Source organism: Aptenodytes forsteri, unplaced genomic scaffold (genome assembly GCF_000699145.1).
Source record: "Aptenodytes forsteri isolate BGI_AS27 unplaced genomic scaffold, ASM69914v1 Scaffold114, whole genome shotgun sequence".
Lineage (NCBI taxonomy): Eukaryota > Metazoa > Chordata > Aves > Sphenisciformes > Spheniscidae > Aptenodytes > Aptenodytes forsteri.
Window position 1 is genome coordinate 5,477,266 of NW_008795364.1, and position 17,967 is coordinate 5,495,232.

The following is a 17,967-nucleotide window of genomic DNA, read 5'->3' on the forward strand; positions in this document are numbered from 1 at the left end:
GCGGGGGGGGGGCACGACGTGAGGCTCGGCAGCCGAGGTGTGGTAACGGGGTAGGAAGGGGGAGAGGAGCCTCCCGTGCGGCGCTGTGCCCCCACCCCGTCCGCCCCCGGGAGCCAGCTCCCAGAGGAGAACAGCGGAGACAGCTTGGCGCTTAATACAAAGGGGTAATAGTAATAACAACAACAAAAAATCCTTCAGCAGTCTAACGAGAAATTACCTTTGACCCACAGACTGAAAGGTAGTGTAGTATGATAAAAAAAAAAGTGAGGGAAAGGAAGGGAGCAACAGGAGCAAACCCTTATGGACGGTGGCAGTACCCAGAGGAAGGGAAGGGACCGGCGTCCGTCCATCAGCGACTGAGGGAAGCAGTCCTCCCGCCAAGCAGTCAGTCGCGCTCCGCTCTCGCAGGCCTGAGCTACCAAATGTTGCCCCTCAAGGGAGCCGGGAAGGCTCTTCCAGGCCCTGCGCTGGGAGTAAAAAAGGAGCATTTCCTGTGGTCCTCACGTATCCCCTCATGTGGCGTCAACCAGGAGAAAGTGGTGACGCGGCTACATACCTCCAAGTCCATGTCAGCCGAGAGCTTCAGGCAGAAGATATGTGGGGGCAGAAAAGGCACAAGCATGCGGTAAGAGATGACTGCCCCGGCAGCTCAGCAGGGCGGCACAACAGGGAGCTTCCCTGCAACACAGACGAGCGAGGAAGCGGGCAGGTGAAGGGCTGGGGCAGTCTGGGGTGTTACCGTAAGCGCATGGCAGGATGTGTGGAGCTTGGAAACACCACGGGGGAAGGTGAAGATGGATATCTTCTTTAAGAGAAGAAAGTGGTGGAGAGTAACAGGAGAAAGGTGGGAATGAGGGTGGGGAAGGAGAAGAGGGCACGATGTGAGGAGTCGCAGCTCATGCTGCTACCTCAGCAGATCACGTCACCTGAAAAGACGCCGAAACGAGAGCAGCGAGGACAGTGGCAGGAGCAGCAGAGGAGGGCTCTGCCGCCGCACAGAAACAAAGCCAGGGCTATAGCCTGTCACCTCTGGCAGGCCTCACGCTACCCTGGCAAGCAGCAGGGAGAAACAGGGTTAAAACCAGATGGTACCAGGTAGGGGAATCTTCACCCTTGGAAGAAAGAAATCTTGCATGCATTTTGTGCATTTACACATCTGTAATATTTCATTAACTGTGTCAATCACTTCCATTTTGTAATAAATAAACGTTTGTGAAAGCGTACCGCATTCTGATAGCATCCTCTGGCATTAGTTGGAACATTCCCTAGTGTAATCTACTTTCGTAAGTATAGAGCAAATAAGGTATTTGCATTTTAGAGCAGAAGAAAAAGGAAAAATATATTTAAGCAAAAAAAGTTCAGGTTTTAAAGCTTTTCTTCGTAAGAAAGCATGCCACATTGCTGCATGACTAGTTATTCTTTCAGTGAAGTTCTACTAATTAGATTAAAATTTAAATTTAAATTAAATTTTGGACAAATACAGTATTCAGTCTTTTTTCTTACATAGAGTGAAATTATATGCATTTGCTATTACCTACAGATGTCTATTCTTTCACACAAACCACTGCACGACTAACCTGACTTGGGCCAAAGAACATACTCAAAATCTGCATCCGCCCTGTAACTTGAAATTAGAGACCAACATTAAGAAAAGCATTAACAAGTCTTCCCTTGAAATCTTCGTATCATGATGAATGTATGTCACTTCCCCGGTAAACTTCCCCAGTGTTTCAGTCGTATTCTTAAAAATGTTCATATTAATGGTTCAGCTTATATGCACTGGACCTCATTACGCCTTTTTCCACCCTCCGTTATGAATTTCTCATGTATGTAGGTATCTGGAGTGTTGGATCACTTCTTGTCGTGTTTCCTGGATAAGTAAAAGTAGCCAGACCTACTTCAGTCTAATTTAGACAGGCTTGTTCTCCAGACTTCCGGAGCCCCTTTTCTGTATCTTCTTTGATATTTTGATATTCTTCTTTGAGCACAGAAAATAGGTGTATTATTCCAGAAAACTGGAATAATATCCCTGTTATCCTTAGGGGAAACAAAACAAAAAACCAATAACCAAATCAAAAACCACACACCCCCACAAGAAAACCCAAACACCCCAAGCCCAAACAAAAACCCCTTAAAACCCTGTAATTTCATACTCCCGGTTGTCAGGTAAACAAACATACACCGCCACAGAGAACATACATCAACAAAGCGTGCCTAAACATGCAGGGACTCAGTCTTATTCACAGTTATGGTTTGTATCTTTTCCCTTATTGTAAACCTTGTTGTTTATAAAAAACCCCTTAAATCTAAAAAAAAAAAGAAAATCCAGAGGAAACCAAACATTTTTTGTTTCATTTTTAATTTGGCTTCACGCTGAAAATTCAATTTACAAGCCATTCATAAGGAAAATGTCCAGTTGGGCAGAATGAGCCATGATTGTATACTGCACATCAACACTTGTAGTGTATCTTTAGTTCCCTTTTAGTAAATCATCATACGACTTATACGGCATAGTTTAAGTGTCCACATCATTTGGCTCAGTTCATCACACGCTATAGTCCATTTCAACCTATCAGACAACTAACAAGAAAAGAATGCTCAAATTGAGGTATTTCCTTTAAGAATTGACTGATCACTGGTATTCAGAGGTAATGTTAAATCATATAGTTTTAAACATTGAAAAATGTACAAAAACAAGTTCATTTTTAAAAAATATTATCCTTAGTCTTCCATGCATGTTAATAAAAAATATAAAAATCAAATTTGTAGCACTGAAGCTATACTTTCCGTTCTGCAAACGTACTTCCACAATTGGAACCACAAGCTACAGTCCTCTTTAGTACACTACTTGGTTTTGCTTTTCGGTTACGAAGTACAGTCAGTTCAGTGCAAAGGTCATAGTCTATGTACACATACCATAGGAGCCATAGGAGGGAAATTTACAGCAGAAGATAGGCATTCAGATTATTATTACCCAGTAGCACTATATATTGTTAGATTTACACTGCATGTCCAAGGGCTATTATAATAAAAAGCTTGCAGCCAATATGCGTCTTTAAACACACCCGGTCTGCTTGAGCAGCCTTGAAGTCAACAGAAGTTGTACCACTGATGGAACAAGCACGTACTACCTTGCCAGCGAGTTCCTACAAAACAGCTCCCTGCTCTGTCAGCACAGGTTTTCAACTAGAAGCATCCTCTTCATGGCAGTGCCTAACTTGGATTCAGTAGCGGTAAGAGAAAATTCCAAAATTTGATCATTTAAAAGGTTAACTTTTTTGGCTTTTGCATTTAAATTCTCAAGTGTGTTCAAAAACATAGCAATATTTTTTCCAAAATATATAAATGATATCCTCAATGCAAGTTTAACAATAATTCAAGAGACAAAACAGTTTTTTTTCTGCGTTATTTCTCAGCTTGTTGATAACTCAATTTTATTCTTCCAAAAAGATGAACTAATACCTGCAATCAAATTAGAAACGTCTTGCACACCTGGAGAGATGCTGAGAATTACAAAAAGGTTTAGAAAGTGGTCCCATTGAACAGATGCCAAATACTTTCAGCACAATGCCGCAACATTGAAGTTGTATAACACGTAATACAAGGTTAGCAGATGCTTAGTCTTGGTCCTCCTCCAAGAAACAAAATCTACCACTTCTAAAGAAATTTACTTCTGATTTCTATTTCTAACATTAACACGGAGCTCTTAATACCTTTAGAGCAATTTGAGAAAGCAATATAAACAAATCACCAAAACACAAACGACCATATAGACAAGCAGCTGCAATGGGTTCGCTTTTTGTCTAAGTATATACAGTTGCTAAGGAGAGATGTTTTAACTTAAGGAATTCTAATCCACATATTTAAAAATACAATTTCATTTTTAGATGTTTACTTAAAAACTGCTTTTGTAGTCTGGAAAGTACAGCACTGGCTAACCTAAACTTCCCTTCTGAAATATAAGAAATATTTTGCTTGAACTTCATTATAAAAGAAAACATAGGACAAAAATATATACTTAGGGCATACAAGATCTTTACAAGTTTATTTCTTTAGCATTTAAAATACAAAATTGTCTTCATGCTGGATAGTGAATAAAAGACATGTATTTGGGTTTTCCCCATATACGTTCATAGACTTAGAAATTACCTATCGTCAGATGAATTTCATTTCCAGTACCATGGTAGGATGAAAAGTGTCTGAGCTTCAGCTTTCTCCAGTATCCACGAGGAGACTTTGTTTGCTATCACATTTATAGATGCTGCATTCAGAACTTGGAAGTAAACAGGCACACACTGAAAGTGACATAGGGAGTCAGAAGTCAATCCGATTTAAGGTTTCGTTGTACTCCATTTCTAAATTTAATTTCTTATTGCTCATAGGAACAAGAAGAATCTCAAGCTCTTTCAGACCTGCTGTCACCTCGACACACCTGCAACCGCTGAGGTGTGGGAAAAGAAAAAGCAATCCTTTACCTAACGGCAGGCACAAGCCGGAGCAGTACACGGGCCCTTAGTTTTGGGTGGCATTACCAGAACACGACCTTAATTCACCTGCCGCTTAACGGCTCAGGGAGAAAAGTCCATGAATGTCACTTACGAGGCAGCAAGGTCTCCCTCAGGCTGCAACACACCTACAACGAACAGACAGCGCAAGCAAGAGCTAGGGATACAGAAGAGTGAATTCACCCGCCCAAGAGGCAGAAAGATCCTTCTTTACTGTGGGAAAAGGCCAGCTGCACATTGAAAGCTCTGCTGCCACGCTAGCCTTGATGGCCTTTTCTACTTGCTGGTGCAGCACCAGAAGTTCAGCCTGATTTGTCTCCAACTGACACTCTGGCTCAGAACTGGCACTCTCAAATAACACCCCATTCACAGTATCCAAATAATATTTTGATATTATTATTAAAATTACAAGTCATTATGACGTTTCTCTTGCTTCTAACATTTTTTTGGTCAAAGTGAAAGAACTGAAGCTTAATGCTACCTCCACAGATTATCGTACACCACCTTTTTCGGGATCCCCAAGCTAACCTCAAATAAGCTGGGATGTTCGTATGGCCCTGTGCAATTTAGCTCGGAATAAAGAAGCGTGACAACTATGTTGGTAAAAAAAAAAAAAACAACAAATAAGTTAATTAACAGGAGTAACTTACTCAGGTGCAATCTGTGCTAAGGTGATCTACTGTTTCCATTCCCAGAGACTGATCATTTGAAAACTGCAAATACGTCTTTACTGGTTACAGATGGCCTCCTGAAGTTAGCCTGCACAAGAGTACTCTGCTCTGCCACTTCGCTAGAGGAAAATGGAACAAGCAGCTGCTGGCATCACACAACTAGTAAAATTATTTTGCCTAACAAGCTTGCAAGACAATCTAGGCAGAGCGTCAACTGCTGCAAAAAAAGGCCTCAGCGTATTTCACAGAAATGTTAACCCCACTGTTTTATAAGCCTCTTAAACACTCTGCTCTCTTGGTATCACCCACTTGAGTTTAATCCCATTACACATGATAAAGCACATCATACCACCGGGGGAAAAAGAAGCCACTTTCTACAAACCAAATCATTCCTCCACTCATAAAAGACAAAATAAATAATACCTTGAAATAAACCGGAAAGGTTTCCTAGGGAAAGAAACCGTCTTAACTTGATCACTATGAGATGCAGGAAATATTCACAGATGCAAGTCCAGGCACATCTAATGGATGATCTCTTTGCTGCTGCATTCTCTCAGTAGTTTTACCTCAATATTATATAATTTATGCACGTTTTGATCACAATGTGTTGGTGACTAAGGTGTATACCCAGTTCACTGCCTTAGCTATAGCACAGAACGAACATGTTTGTTCCTCTGAGGTGGTGCTGGAGGATTTTACCTGTAAGGAGGTCTTACAAGGTTCCTGTCATGGTTTGAATACTTTTTTCCAGTCTTCATAGGAAAAAGGCAGGGAGAGCAGATGAAACCTCACTGGCTGCCCTGCCAGTGACCTAGACGTTACCTGGATACACAATGCTGCAGTACCTTCAAGAAATCATCCTCTGACTAAAGAACAGCTGGCTTAATTCCTACCTAGCTGGGACTGCAAAATTACCTGATTGACAATCTCAGTCTTCCTGCTCATTTGTGAAACAGATCTTGTGGTTTTGTTGGACTGATTAATTATTAATTTAATTTTCAATAGCACTGATTACAAATTCTTACTTTCCATTTTGAACTGCTGGACCTACTCTTCCTCCTTTTTTGCAAAGGATCTAGCCATATTAATTAGGTAATTGAAGTTTTCCAAATTAGCTGAAGTTCAGACACCTAAAAAGTAACAAACCATCTGAAGTACTTGGTTCACAGAGAACTTCTGTGCTTCAGTATGAGTTTAGGAGCCGAACTTAAATTTTGCTAATGAAAAACTCTTGGCCAACGTATTTGTAATTTCTTAATGCTAGGACACTCATGAAAAGTGCTGCTAGAAAAAAGCAGAGGCTTCACATGAAGCAAAACACAACATTTCAGAAGGTCGTATAACCCATGCTCTGATCTAAAGGAAAATTGATCTGATTTGGTCAGAGTTTTTATCAGAATTTTTTTTTGCGTTCTAGTTCAGTCCCATAATATAGGCAAAGCTGTGCTTATATAGTTTTTCTGAGATCATGGGATTTACAGCACGTGGCGCTCAAAGAATACAAGTTGCAGAACTTGAGTCTTTTTTTTTTTTTAAATGAGAATACCAGTATTGAAGGAGCAGAGAGCAGAATGTGACTAAAACAGTTAACATGAAAAGCTGTACTTACCGCTTGATAATATAACTTAATGGCAATATCAAAGGTGGCCTTGTAAGTGAACTCATAAATGAATAAACCCGCTTTAGAAAATTTATCAAGCTATGCAAATGTTGAAGTGCAACAATCCCTCTTCCAGACAAATGTTTACTACCTATTATGAATAAAAACATATTCCCACCAGCCCAATGCTTAAACTAGCTAACAAACCTATTCAGTTTGCATGAAAATATTAAAACAGCTACGTACAAAACTTGACCACTTACTTCCGGCAGCTTTGCCACTAAAGAGGTTGCATCACTTCCTTACTGCACACGTGTCTCCTTTTCAACCTTTGTGACCCAAGGAGTTATACCTTCAGAGTGGGATTAGCAAACACACGCAGAGGCCTGGCTGCTTTTTATCACAGTAAGATTATTCTAGCTACAATAAATGCATTGAAACATATAGTGTAATTCATTGGGATAAAATTAAGTGTACAACCTAATTTCTCCATAAGGCTTAAACATGCTTTGCACCTCCTAAACATTTGCTTGGTTTTAGTGAGGTTTTATCATGTTTGAAGAAATATAAATGAAGCAAAAAAAAAAAGACACTTTATATATATCTTGGATTTCATGATTTTCTGTGTTACTTTAAATACATTCAAAATACAGAGTGTACTTGTTCAACCGTATCAGAATAGCAAAGCTTTGGCTGGGCCTCTCTTGCATCAGACTGAATTTTTATATATTGTAAGAGCTCTACTGGCAAGGGATGGCAGTATTACATAAAAGTAGTAAAATGCTCATCAGAAACGTCAAATGCCTTCACACCCTTTCATTTTTTGTGTAAGGATGATCTATTAAGTTAAATTGTTGCAAAGAACTGAAGTAATTTCTTCATATGTCTCCCTGTAAATTTAGGGGCTGCTGATATCACCACTTAAAATAAAACAATGCGTTTGTAAAATCTGTAATATTTTAATTGAAAGCATTTACATGTCAGTGTTTGGTGAAGGGGAAAGGAAGCTTTCACTTCTACCCTGACATTGCAGCAAGCCACTGAAACTTGACTGTCACAACCCAGCTCTTCCACAGTTGGCTGCCTTTTAAAAGGCCTACTTAAGGAACTACTAAAACACTTCAGCAGTCGGAGTTTGATAGATGAGTTGTAACAAACATTGCTGCAGTAATGCAATGTGCTACAGGTCTCAGCCCTCAAATTCCGGAGTTGTAGTGACAGCTTTTCTGTCACTACGAGGCAAGTCTAATATTATAGCCTTATGTTCTACAGTTGCTAAAATCACCTGAATTATATTAATTAATCTCAGCTTTTGTGACATTATGTGTGATCTAACAATGTTTCCATGCAGACTGATCAGGACTTTACCCTATCATTCATCCTATTACGTCCCTACCTTGTTTAACAATCTCACAAAAGAGGGAGCATCGCAATTCTAAGTGTGGTTTGTGTTTGGTTTTTTTTTGTTTTGTGTTTGTGTTTTTTTTTTTTTTTTTTTTTTTTTTTTTTTTCCCCAAAAAGAACGTTTCTTCCACCAAGAGAACTTGCTCACCACGCAAACAATGTGCTAGTCACTGGCCTTCTTCAGCAGCAGCTCTGGACTGAACTCACTGATGCACACGACTTTCAGTGCCTCTTCATCACGCAATGTGGCATTTGTTTAAGGGCCTGTCTACTGTAGGCTGCATTTCCCCATACTCTTTCTATTAAATTCTATCAAATCTAGTTTTAAATTACTCTAACATGTGAAAGACTCAAATCTCAACAGCAGGTTTCCAATCACAAAACCATCATATTTTAGCGCAGCCCTACAAAATTAGTCACAGAAATTATCTAAAAGGGGTTTTTTTTGTTTGGAAGTAGAGTTGCCATCAGAGTTGTTTTGTGACAGGGTCCTCCTTCCTACTCCTTGAGGCTTTTGTCACATTTCCTAATCAGTGAAGCTCTGTGGTTTTATAATAATTTAGATTTTTCTCTGAGACCTCCATTGGTAATTAAGGCATCTGGCTTTACAAAAGGAAAGATAAGAAACTTTACTAATACAAGTGTTTTAGGTGTTGTTGTTGGTTTTTTTTTTTTTAACAGTTCTAAACTATTTTAAGCTTCATATACATTATATGCAGTATATGTACTGTTGCTATAGAGATTTAACTAGCCTTTTGTTCTGCAACTTGTTGCTGGCTTGGCCTCTGAAGTAACTGCAACCTTTTCAAACTTGTGCTGATACAACAAAGTTTTCATAGTGTGTTCCATGCTAAGTTATCTGTATATACAGGCTTGCTACAAAAGAAACCTGTGATTCCTGATAAATCTAGATCAAATACAATTGTGTAAACGTCTCCCATTTAAATGTTGGGTGGACATGATCTGAATTGATTATAAGAGAAAAGCACAAGCAGTTCTGTCACGTATTTGCAAACAGTATGTGGCATGTCAGTTTGGAAAAAATTCATGTTTAATTACATCCGGAAGATTACAGTAGAAAAGTGTTGGGGTGAGGGATAAGGAGCCTTTCCTTTTCATTCTACCATGGAACAGACTGAAAGAGAAGCAATTTTGTCATTCAACAATAAAAATAAAAAGTAATCCTTAGCAAGTTTTTGCATTATCATTTCCAAACTGTTCACTGAAACCAAAACAAAGGGCCAAAATGTGCTTGCCTTGCTCAAGAGAATAATCCCACTGAAATCAACAAGACTGACTATGCAAATATGGACAGCAAAGTTTGGCCCCAAATAAACATCCCCATAACTAGGGAAAACACTAATCACCAAAGTGCACTTAACACCATAGTAGCTACAGTTTCTTTATACATGCACAGTTTGTGCGACACTTTGTACATGAAACTAGCCAATGGAATATAAATAAGTGTGCCGCTTCCTTTTAAATATGAACATTAATAATGAAGCACATTCACATTTTTGCCTTTCAAAGACCTTTTTGAAAAAAATAAAAACACCTTCCCCAAAGTAACCTCGAACATGTTGTTAAATATAGCACATATGATTCAAAGAACGGTATTAAGGTAGAACTTTAACACACAAAACTGGTATTTGCTGTATAGTTGGAGTGACTTATGAAAATCCCAAGAAAAGACAATCCTCTCACCAGGAGAGGAAGGTAACAGTTGTAGTGTTAATTCAGTTTCTTCTGCAGGGGCTTGTTTTTGCCTTCGGTGTTTTCAGGGCTGAAGTCAGTACAGATACCATTAGGAGCAGAAAGAGATGAAGTCTCCAAGCCACTCTCAGCTCCCATCTGATCAGCATAGAGATAGTCTTCTGCAAAGTGTGGGTGCAATTCAGCAAATCTGTAGAAGTCATCTAAAAAAAAAATTGTTGTTACACAGAATCAGCTCTTTGAAACAGAAGGACGCTAAATTTGAATACTTACACATATATAATCACATGATCACTTTGGAGAAAATTAGCAGCAGTTAACATAATGCTATCCCCATAGCTTGTTTTAGCTTTTCAGCAGAAGTTTACCACATCCCCAGAGCCGACATACCACAAAGAGTTATCTAAGCCCTCTTAAAACACTTCAGATCAGAGCTTAGCTTGTATGGTGAAGGGGTAAACATGCTCAGATTTGCATTAAAATGCATGAGGAGCACCACACGCCCTGACATAGCATCCCACTGTTCACTGGGGGAAGGGCAGAAGCACTCCAGCTGAGGAACAACGAACAGCAAGAGTAGTCATTTTTTAAAATCTGGGAAGTCTTTTGCAAACATGCCCTTTAATGCTTTGCACTCATAATTCTCTTCAACCTAACAGCAGCTGTCATTGCTGCCTTCCGCTTTCAAGGTTTCAGCATTTCAAAACTCCTAATATTTTAGAGAATATTGTGAGAAGATAATTAATTTGTAACACATTATAAAAAAACTGATTTTAATGTTAGCTACTAATAAGACAATAAAAAGAGCAAAATTAGCTCTTGGGGGAGCAGGGCATCCTTAACATCAAGAAGTTACATTTTGTGTTAAAAATCAGGCATTGAAGCCTTGTCAAAATTTGCCCTTATGACTGTTTACTCAGACATGATTTGAACACAACATACTGTACAGGATCCAAGTCATAAGAAGCTATTCTTATAATGTAAACTGACACTGGAAGAAGCTGGATGCGAACATTATCACTAACTCAGTCACCTGCAGTGTATCACACACAGCCCACTCAAATTCACTCTGTTATCCCAGAATAGCTCATGATCAGACGATGCTGTGAGTTCCTGCGAGTGCAGCGCACATGACAGCTCAAGTAGCCTTTCAGAGGAGTGAAGCTCAGTTCCTCCTGGTACAACTGGGCTGATGTGGAAGAAGGGAACTACCAAAGCTCTCCCTCTCCACCACTCTTCTCTGTTTGAGACGGCATGTTTTTCTCAGTATTGCAAAGGTCAAGGGAATGTCATCTGGCTCACAGGGGCGCTGAAGTTGTAGGTCAACCCTGCCTCAGAACTGTTGCAAAGGGATAGGTGGAGAGACTGCAATAAACATAACTTCATCCTTCCACAAACAAAAAAAGTGAGTAACCTTCATCCACAGTTTGTATGGATCTAAAGTATCGTGGACCCTGTAACTTCAACAAAAGCTGATGATAGTCAGGCCATGAAAACCAACACTATCATCTATATTGAAAAACCCATATGTACAACAGGCTGGTTGATCATGTAAATGATAAAGTCTTCGGGGGGGAGTGGGGGGGGTGGAAATCTTAAATGTTTGAAAATGCATACAGCAAAAATTTTTCTTTCGATAATATTTAATGCAAGTTCAACTGTTTTTTAAAATAATCTCATAGCAAAGAATGTGATGCATCTGACCTTTTCCAACAAGGAAACGTAGAACATTCTTTTACATTTAAAATATTTAACAGTGGTAGTAGTTGCAATAATATATTAGAAACACTTGAGTGCAAACTGATTCATCAGAATCAACACAGTTAAGCACATTCAGTGAACCCAACTGGGTACATTATTTTTCTGCAGCTAACAAGGAAAGAGCAATCACCTATCAGCCTTAACTGGGTCTGGCCTGCAGCAGGAACATGAAAGCATTCCCTTTTTTCACATGGACGCTTTAAGCCCATCCCAACGATCTATTCCTTTTTGTAACAACACGTATGATGTGCGCATCATATTAACGGCCATGAAAAAATAGCGGTTTTTTGTGGAAGGTCATTCTGATAGTTAGCCCAACTAAGGTAAGACAAGTATAAAAATTTCAACCGACAGTACCAAAGATGCTCTTACAATCACATTAAGCATAATACTTTTTGCATGGGGAAGACTAGAAGATTTACTGTAGATGCCATTCTAAGTAATTCTTCAAAAAGCTACTGTATCTTTTCAGAAAATAAATTCAGAAAATCCCTTGAAGCAGTTGTTCACAGAAGTAGATAGTCTATATCCAGATCAGCATCCTGACAATGCTACCAGGATACATCCCTCAATGTTTTATCAGTACTGGATCCAAATGAAAAACCTCAGATTCCAGGGAGGACTGAATTAAACAGGATAATGTTTCTGATAGATCTGAGCAAGTAGACATTTTGGGTCTTGCTGAAACAAGTCCTGAAGATCTTAAGGAATATTTATCAAAGTTGTACACAGCAGAGCCCAAAGAAAAGTGCTTGGGATCCCATTTGTCTCATTCATCAGAAACGTGAGACAAGGTGATGTAGGAAGAACGAGCTATTCCGGCATTGCTTCTAATCACAGGTCTCATCTTGGAGCTCAAGCTTAAAGCAACTGTGAAACATTAGACTGGAGGAAAAGAGATCACCTTAGTCATTTACTTGGGAAAAAAAGTAATTTTGCTTCCTGCCCCTACTAAGAAGAAAGAGACAAAAGGAAGGAAAGAACCCAAAGTGGAGTTCTTTTAAGACTGGTGTCTATACTTTCGCATTAAGCATGCATATGTACTACAAGAACATCAAGAGGTTTTTCTCCCGCCCTTGCAATACCCTCCCACTACTTGATGCTCCTGATGGAAGCTGTATGTTCATGAACCTCCTCCCCATCAGCTACAAATTACTTTAGTGTACAGAACTTTATAGGATAATCCTGTGGTTAATATAGGTAAGGATACTACATTTTAAAGACCAAATAATTCCTCCTTCTCTGAACATTTGTCCATAAGGATATTCACAATACTGCCAATCCCCCCTTTCTTCTTACCAGCAAGCAAGGCAGAGTCTTCAGAACACTTTCACAGTCATTATTTGTCTATCAAGAGCAGGTGGACAGTTTCCTAGAATTTGCGATGTCCACCTACAGAACCTATTCAAATTCTCCAGAATCATGTCTTAAGATTGAGACATCTTGCCTCTCTCTAGCTTACAGCGAAGGGATGAGCTTTGGAATCAAGGTGCATCTAAACAGTTAAGCCAACAGCACACTGCTTAAGAGAACTGAAACAATACACAGTTGCCAAAGATCTGTGTATTTTCAAACATGCAACAAAAATCCAGACTTCTAACAATTCAGCTCCAACATTATCAATGTAATTATAAAATTCTCAATTTTGCTACTGGTTATTCTGTTTACCTGCAACCTGAGGTTTTCCTTTGGGATGAAATCTCTGGCTGCAAGGACTCTACTATATTTGCAGCAATTTAGCTTTGATACTTTGGATATTTTACTTTTTGTTCTTACAATTAAGACTGAAGGCTTAATATTCCTGCTTCACATTCTAACACCCTAGAAAGAAGGAGCTTGTGAGCAGACCCCTCTGCTGTGTGTATCCAAAGTAATGTCAGTACTCTTCCACCAAAGTTTTGATTTCTCAGAACTTGTCTGGACAATGCCTTCAGAAAAGGTGTAGTTTGCAAATTTTCCGCTTTGCCTTCCTCAGTATTTAAGTGCAACAAATTGAGTATGTGGAAAGTTGCACATATTCTCAGGAAAGGCAAGAGACTGAATACTTACGGCAAGAACTTTCAAGATAGAAATACAATACCGAAAGTTTATTTTCATCTTCTAATTCTCTACCACAATAAATTGGACATTTACTATTAAGCTTTCGGATATGTTAAAATCTTGGTGCAATGTTTATATTATAAAATGAGCACTTCTGTCAGAAGCAAAGTTTCAGAGTTTCAAAGAAGTGATGTAAACACCATCCTACTTCGTGTAGCCTCACAAAAGATTACTCTTGACTGCAGGAAATAAAACGGTGAAAATGAGAGCTAAGCACTTCAGTGGCCACTGCTGTGGGTCAGCGGTCCAGATTTTCTTGTGCTGGGAATATACCATGACCACTGAGGGGTAAAGCGCAGATTTAAATGCAGCTAAGTACTGTTAGAGATAGGTATTAAAATATGAGTTCTTTGGTAACTCACACGAACTGGTCTGAGTTCAGTTGTACACTATTTCAAAATTTAGCTATTCTCAAACAATGAAGCGTGCCAAAATTAGAGGTCTGCTAGGATTACCAGCTTAGATTCTATGCTGATATTTTTGAAGCTGGTGAGGGGGGTGGGGAGGAAGAAGAGTTGAGTCACTGCCCAAACGAGTTGGGAGAACAACAAGAAGCAACAGAGATAGGCAGGAAAAAGGCAATAACATAGGATGGACATGGAAATGCTGGGGACATGACAGATGAGAGGTACAGAAAGGAAAGGGATAGTACTGCAGGAATCAAGGAGGCAAGACATAGCAGTCAGGAAAAAAGGGGAGGGCAGTGGCAATGATTCTCATGCCAATAACTCTAAAACAGTTCTGTAGTTGAAGCTTTATATACATATTGTATGATTGAAACATAGGAATTACTAGTGTAGAAATTGTGATTTACTAACACTGATGTCTTAATTCATAGGATTTTTACAAATTAAATACATACTGATTCTCCTGAAAGAAAACCACTAAAACAGGGCATGCCATAAGCACTTTTACTAGAGATATGTGATATGTTGGCTTATGTATGTATGTAAGATACATATTTATTTATGTATCATACTTAAATGATACAACTAAATTTAGAACCTTACTGCATAAAAGATGAAGAATCTGAAGTAACACACAAGTACTTTGATTCCCAGCATAATCTATTCACCCAGATCTCACCATTTTTCAAAGGCAACTTTCTCGCCTCCACATCACCTGCATTACAGACTACATATTGTGCAGCCCGGTTAATACCCCCTCATTTCCGCAACCCACCCCTCCCCCCCCCCGGTGACTTATTTTCAAACAGGCTGAGAAATTATTATAGGAGTAGAAAGTCTTCTATCCCCCTATATTCTGGGAAGGCAGAAATAGTGAGGAACAGATACAAGAGAGAAAATGACAGGACAGAGCTAAGATAGCTTTCTTAAAAATACACATTCAAATATATGGAAGTCACAGAACAGAATATGCTGAAAGAGCTAATCCAGGTATCGCCTGACTTACTGTGGAAGGGAAAACCTCTGAAAACATGTAAACATGACATTTGATATTAAAGGTGAAACTCAAATATTTTTTTAAAATGTAAATTTACTTTGTCTGCAGTGCTTTTATCATTATAAAAGTCAACAAGTCAACTAAAAAAAGGTAAAGTTTAATAAAAATATAACTGGTTTGTATATCAACATGATTTCAGACAACTTTGACATTTTGTGACAGTTCAGATCCACTTAAAATACTTACCATATGTAATCTCCCTTTTTTCTTCTTCATCTACAGCTCTAAAAAGATGTGTAACATCAATCTGTGACACACCCATGGCAGTCTTCAGAACATGAGCTAAATCCTCTTCTGTTATAGTTCCATTTTCTGACTGGTACAGCTATGAATCAAGACAGCAAGATAAATCATTGCAAAGCTGAATGCTAACTCCTATAAACACCACCACACTAAGAAGATATGCAGAATTAAAATTTGGTATTGGAAATTCTTGTAACTCTCAGATTGATGTGATCTCCTAAGGATTTCTGATTAGTCTAGGTAAAAGATAGCATTGATTATTAGTTCGCCTGTGTATGCTTAGAAAGTAAAGCTTGCTATATTCAGAAAAAACTATGTTTACATGCCTAACCACTGGAATTTCAGTGATATTCAGAGACAAGACTGTTTAACCCGGCAGGCAGCTAAACACCACACAGCCATTCAGTCACTGCCCCCCCCCAGCCCCCTGAGTTGAGATGAAGACAGTTTAATAGGACAGAAAAGGAAGGGAAAATAATAACAACAATAACAATAATGATAAAAGAATATACAAAGCACGTGATGCAAAACGCAATTGCTCACCACCCGCCAAACGATGCCCAGCCAGTCCCTGAGCAGCGGCCCCCCCGGCCAGCTTTCCCCCAGTTTATGTACTGAGCATGACGTCACAGGGTATGGAATGTCCCTTTGGCCAGTTTGGGTCAGCTGTCCTGGCTGTGCCCCCTCCCAGCTTCTTGTGCACCTCCAAGCCTTCTCAGTTGGTAGAGCATGAGAAGCTGAAAAGTCCTTGACTTAGTATAAGCACTGCTCAGCAACAACTAAAAGATCAGTGTGTTATCAACATTATTCTCATCCTAAATCCAAAACAGAGCACTGTACCAGCTACTAAGAAGAAAGTTAACTGTATCCCAGCCGAAACCAGGACAAACATTAACATGTTTTGCAGATATGTAACTGAGAATACTTTTTAGTCCACTGAGCTACGTGTTCAAACTCCAATAGTCTGTGGCATCAGGAGATGTATTTAGGTCAGCCTAAAGCAGATACCGTTTCCACTTGGTCAGATGTAAAACTCAAGATTCCTTTGACCAAAATCCAACCGATTCAACCAGTTTGCATAAAATGCCTACATCTAAATGGTGTTGTATTAATCAGGAGAATCCTACCCCATACAGTGATGGGCCTATAATTTTCTGCAAATATTTATTCTACAAAATAATAATTTGCATATTCTTAAGTCCTGAAGCAAATAGTTTCCTCACAGAAAGAGTTAGCTTTACTACTGACAGGAGATTGAGAACTAAAAATAATTGTTCATAGTCTCATTCTATCTTTGTATATGTACAGTATTTTCCACTGAAAAAAGGACCTGAGTACTTCAAAACATCTGTAACAAATACAGCTTCATTAAACTTTCTAAAATAACTCAATTTGCCTGTGCAATGGAAATTGAGACAGAAGAGTTTTTGAAACAACCTTGTCTCATTTTCAAGCACGACAACACTGCAAATATTGAACCATGTAAAAAATGCTATTTTGGAAACTTCCTTTTAGTTTCTCTACATCATTGAGAAGGTGGGAACTGAGATTGAACAAAACAGGCATAAGGATGTATTTTTCACACAAGCAGAAGTTGCTATCACAAGACAGCACACCTCAATGGAATAAAAAAAGTCAGTGAAATAAAAAAAAAAGTTCTGTGGAAGACAACATTCATGCTCAAATCGGGAATCTTGCCTTTTCCTCCCTAGCACCCAACCTGCATACTGTTTCCCAAGGAGTAGGGGCAAGGACAAGACACTGGTTTAATAAAACCTGCTATATTTTCACAGGTGGTGAAGGCTCACAAGCATCGTATTGGCAAGATTTACAACACCCTTTAGTTTCCTTAGCAATTAGGAAGGAAGGATGCGTAGCACTTACACAGGAGCGCTGCTCTTACACTTGATTGCCATAATCCCCCCTTCTCTTTTAATTGCCCACTGCTTTAGAACTCTGGTGGCTCAGTAACTCCTATTTTTCAAGTTCTTCAGCCATATACTAAACACTTGCACTTTGAGAACTTGTTCAGCTACATGAGATGTTGCACTTTATCCCTGAAAACAAATGACAAAGTGCTTTGCAAAAAGTAGCACATGGCAGAGGACAGCACCTGTTCAAAGGCACACATTCACGAACTGGCTAGATCCTTCAATGACTCCCAATAAGCTGTGTGAGTATCTTACTGTACATGAACCCAGGACAGGGGGGAAGAAAGGATTAAAAAAAAAAAAAAGGTTCCCTCCCTTTTTTCTAGAATACTGTGTACAAAATTTCCTCAGCTCGAGACTTTTTTTAACCCTTCCAATCATCACTAGCAAGATAAAATGAGCCATACTTGCTTCCCCTTGCTGAGTGCTTCCTCTTCTTAATACATTGTGCTGGTTTTGGCTGGGACAGAGTTAATTTTCTTCATAGTAGCTAGTACGGGGCTGGGTTTTGGATTTGTGCTGGAAACAGTGTTGATAACACAGGGATGTTTTCGTTACTGCTGAGCAGTGCTTGC

At 39.2% G+C, this 17,967-nt stretch overlaps 2 protein-coding genes across 2 annotated transcripts in view; both read right to left on the reverse strand.

Annotated features, from left to right (window-relative positions):
- The window catches only part of CLPTM1L (CLPTM1 like), a 32,984-nt gene extending 32,362 nt beyond the window's left edge, over window positions 1-622 (reverse strand). Inside the window, exon 1 of the mRNA XM_009280217.1 lies at window positions 557-622. Within this exon, the coding sequence (XP_009278492.1) occupies window positions 557-622 (66 nt within the window). The remainder of the gene's footprint in view (window positions 1-556) is intronic.
- Window positions 623-9,209: 8,587 nt separating this feature from the next.
- LPCAT1 (lysophosphatidylcholine acyltransferase 1) overlaps window positions 9,210-17,967 on the reverse strand; it is a 57,570-nt gene continuing 48,812 nt past the window's right edge. The window contains exons 12-13 of the mRNA XM_009280206.1: window positions 15,405-15,543; window positions 9,210-10,096 (exon numbers count right to left, since the gene is read on the reverse strand). Coding sequence (XP_009278481.1) covers window positions 9,912-10,096; window positions 15,405-15,543 — 324 coding nt within the window. The 3' untranslated portion in view covers window positions 9,210-9,911. The remainder of the gene's footprint in view (window positions 10,097-15,404; window positions 15,544-17,967) is intronic.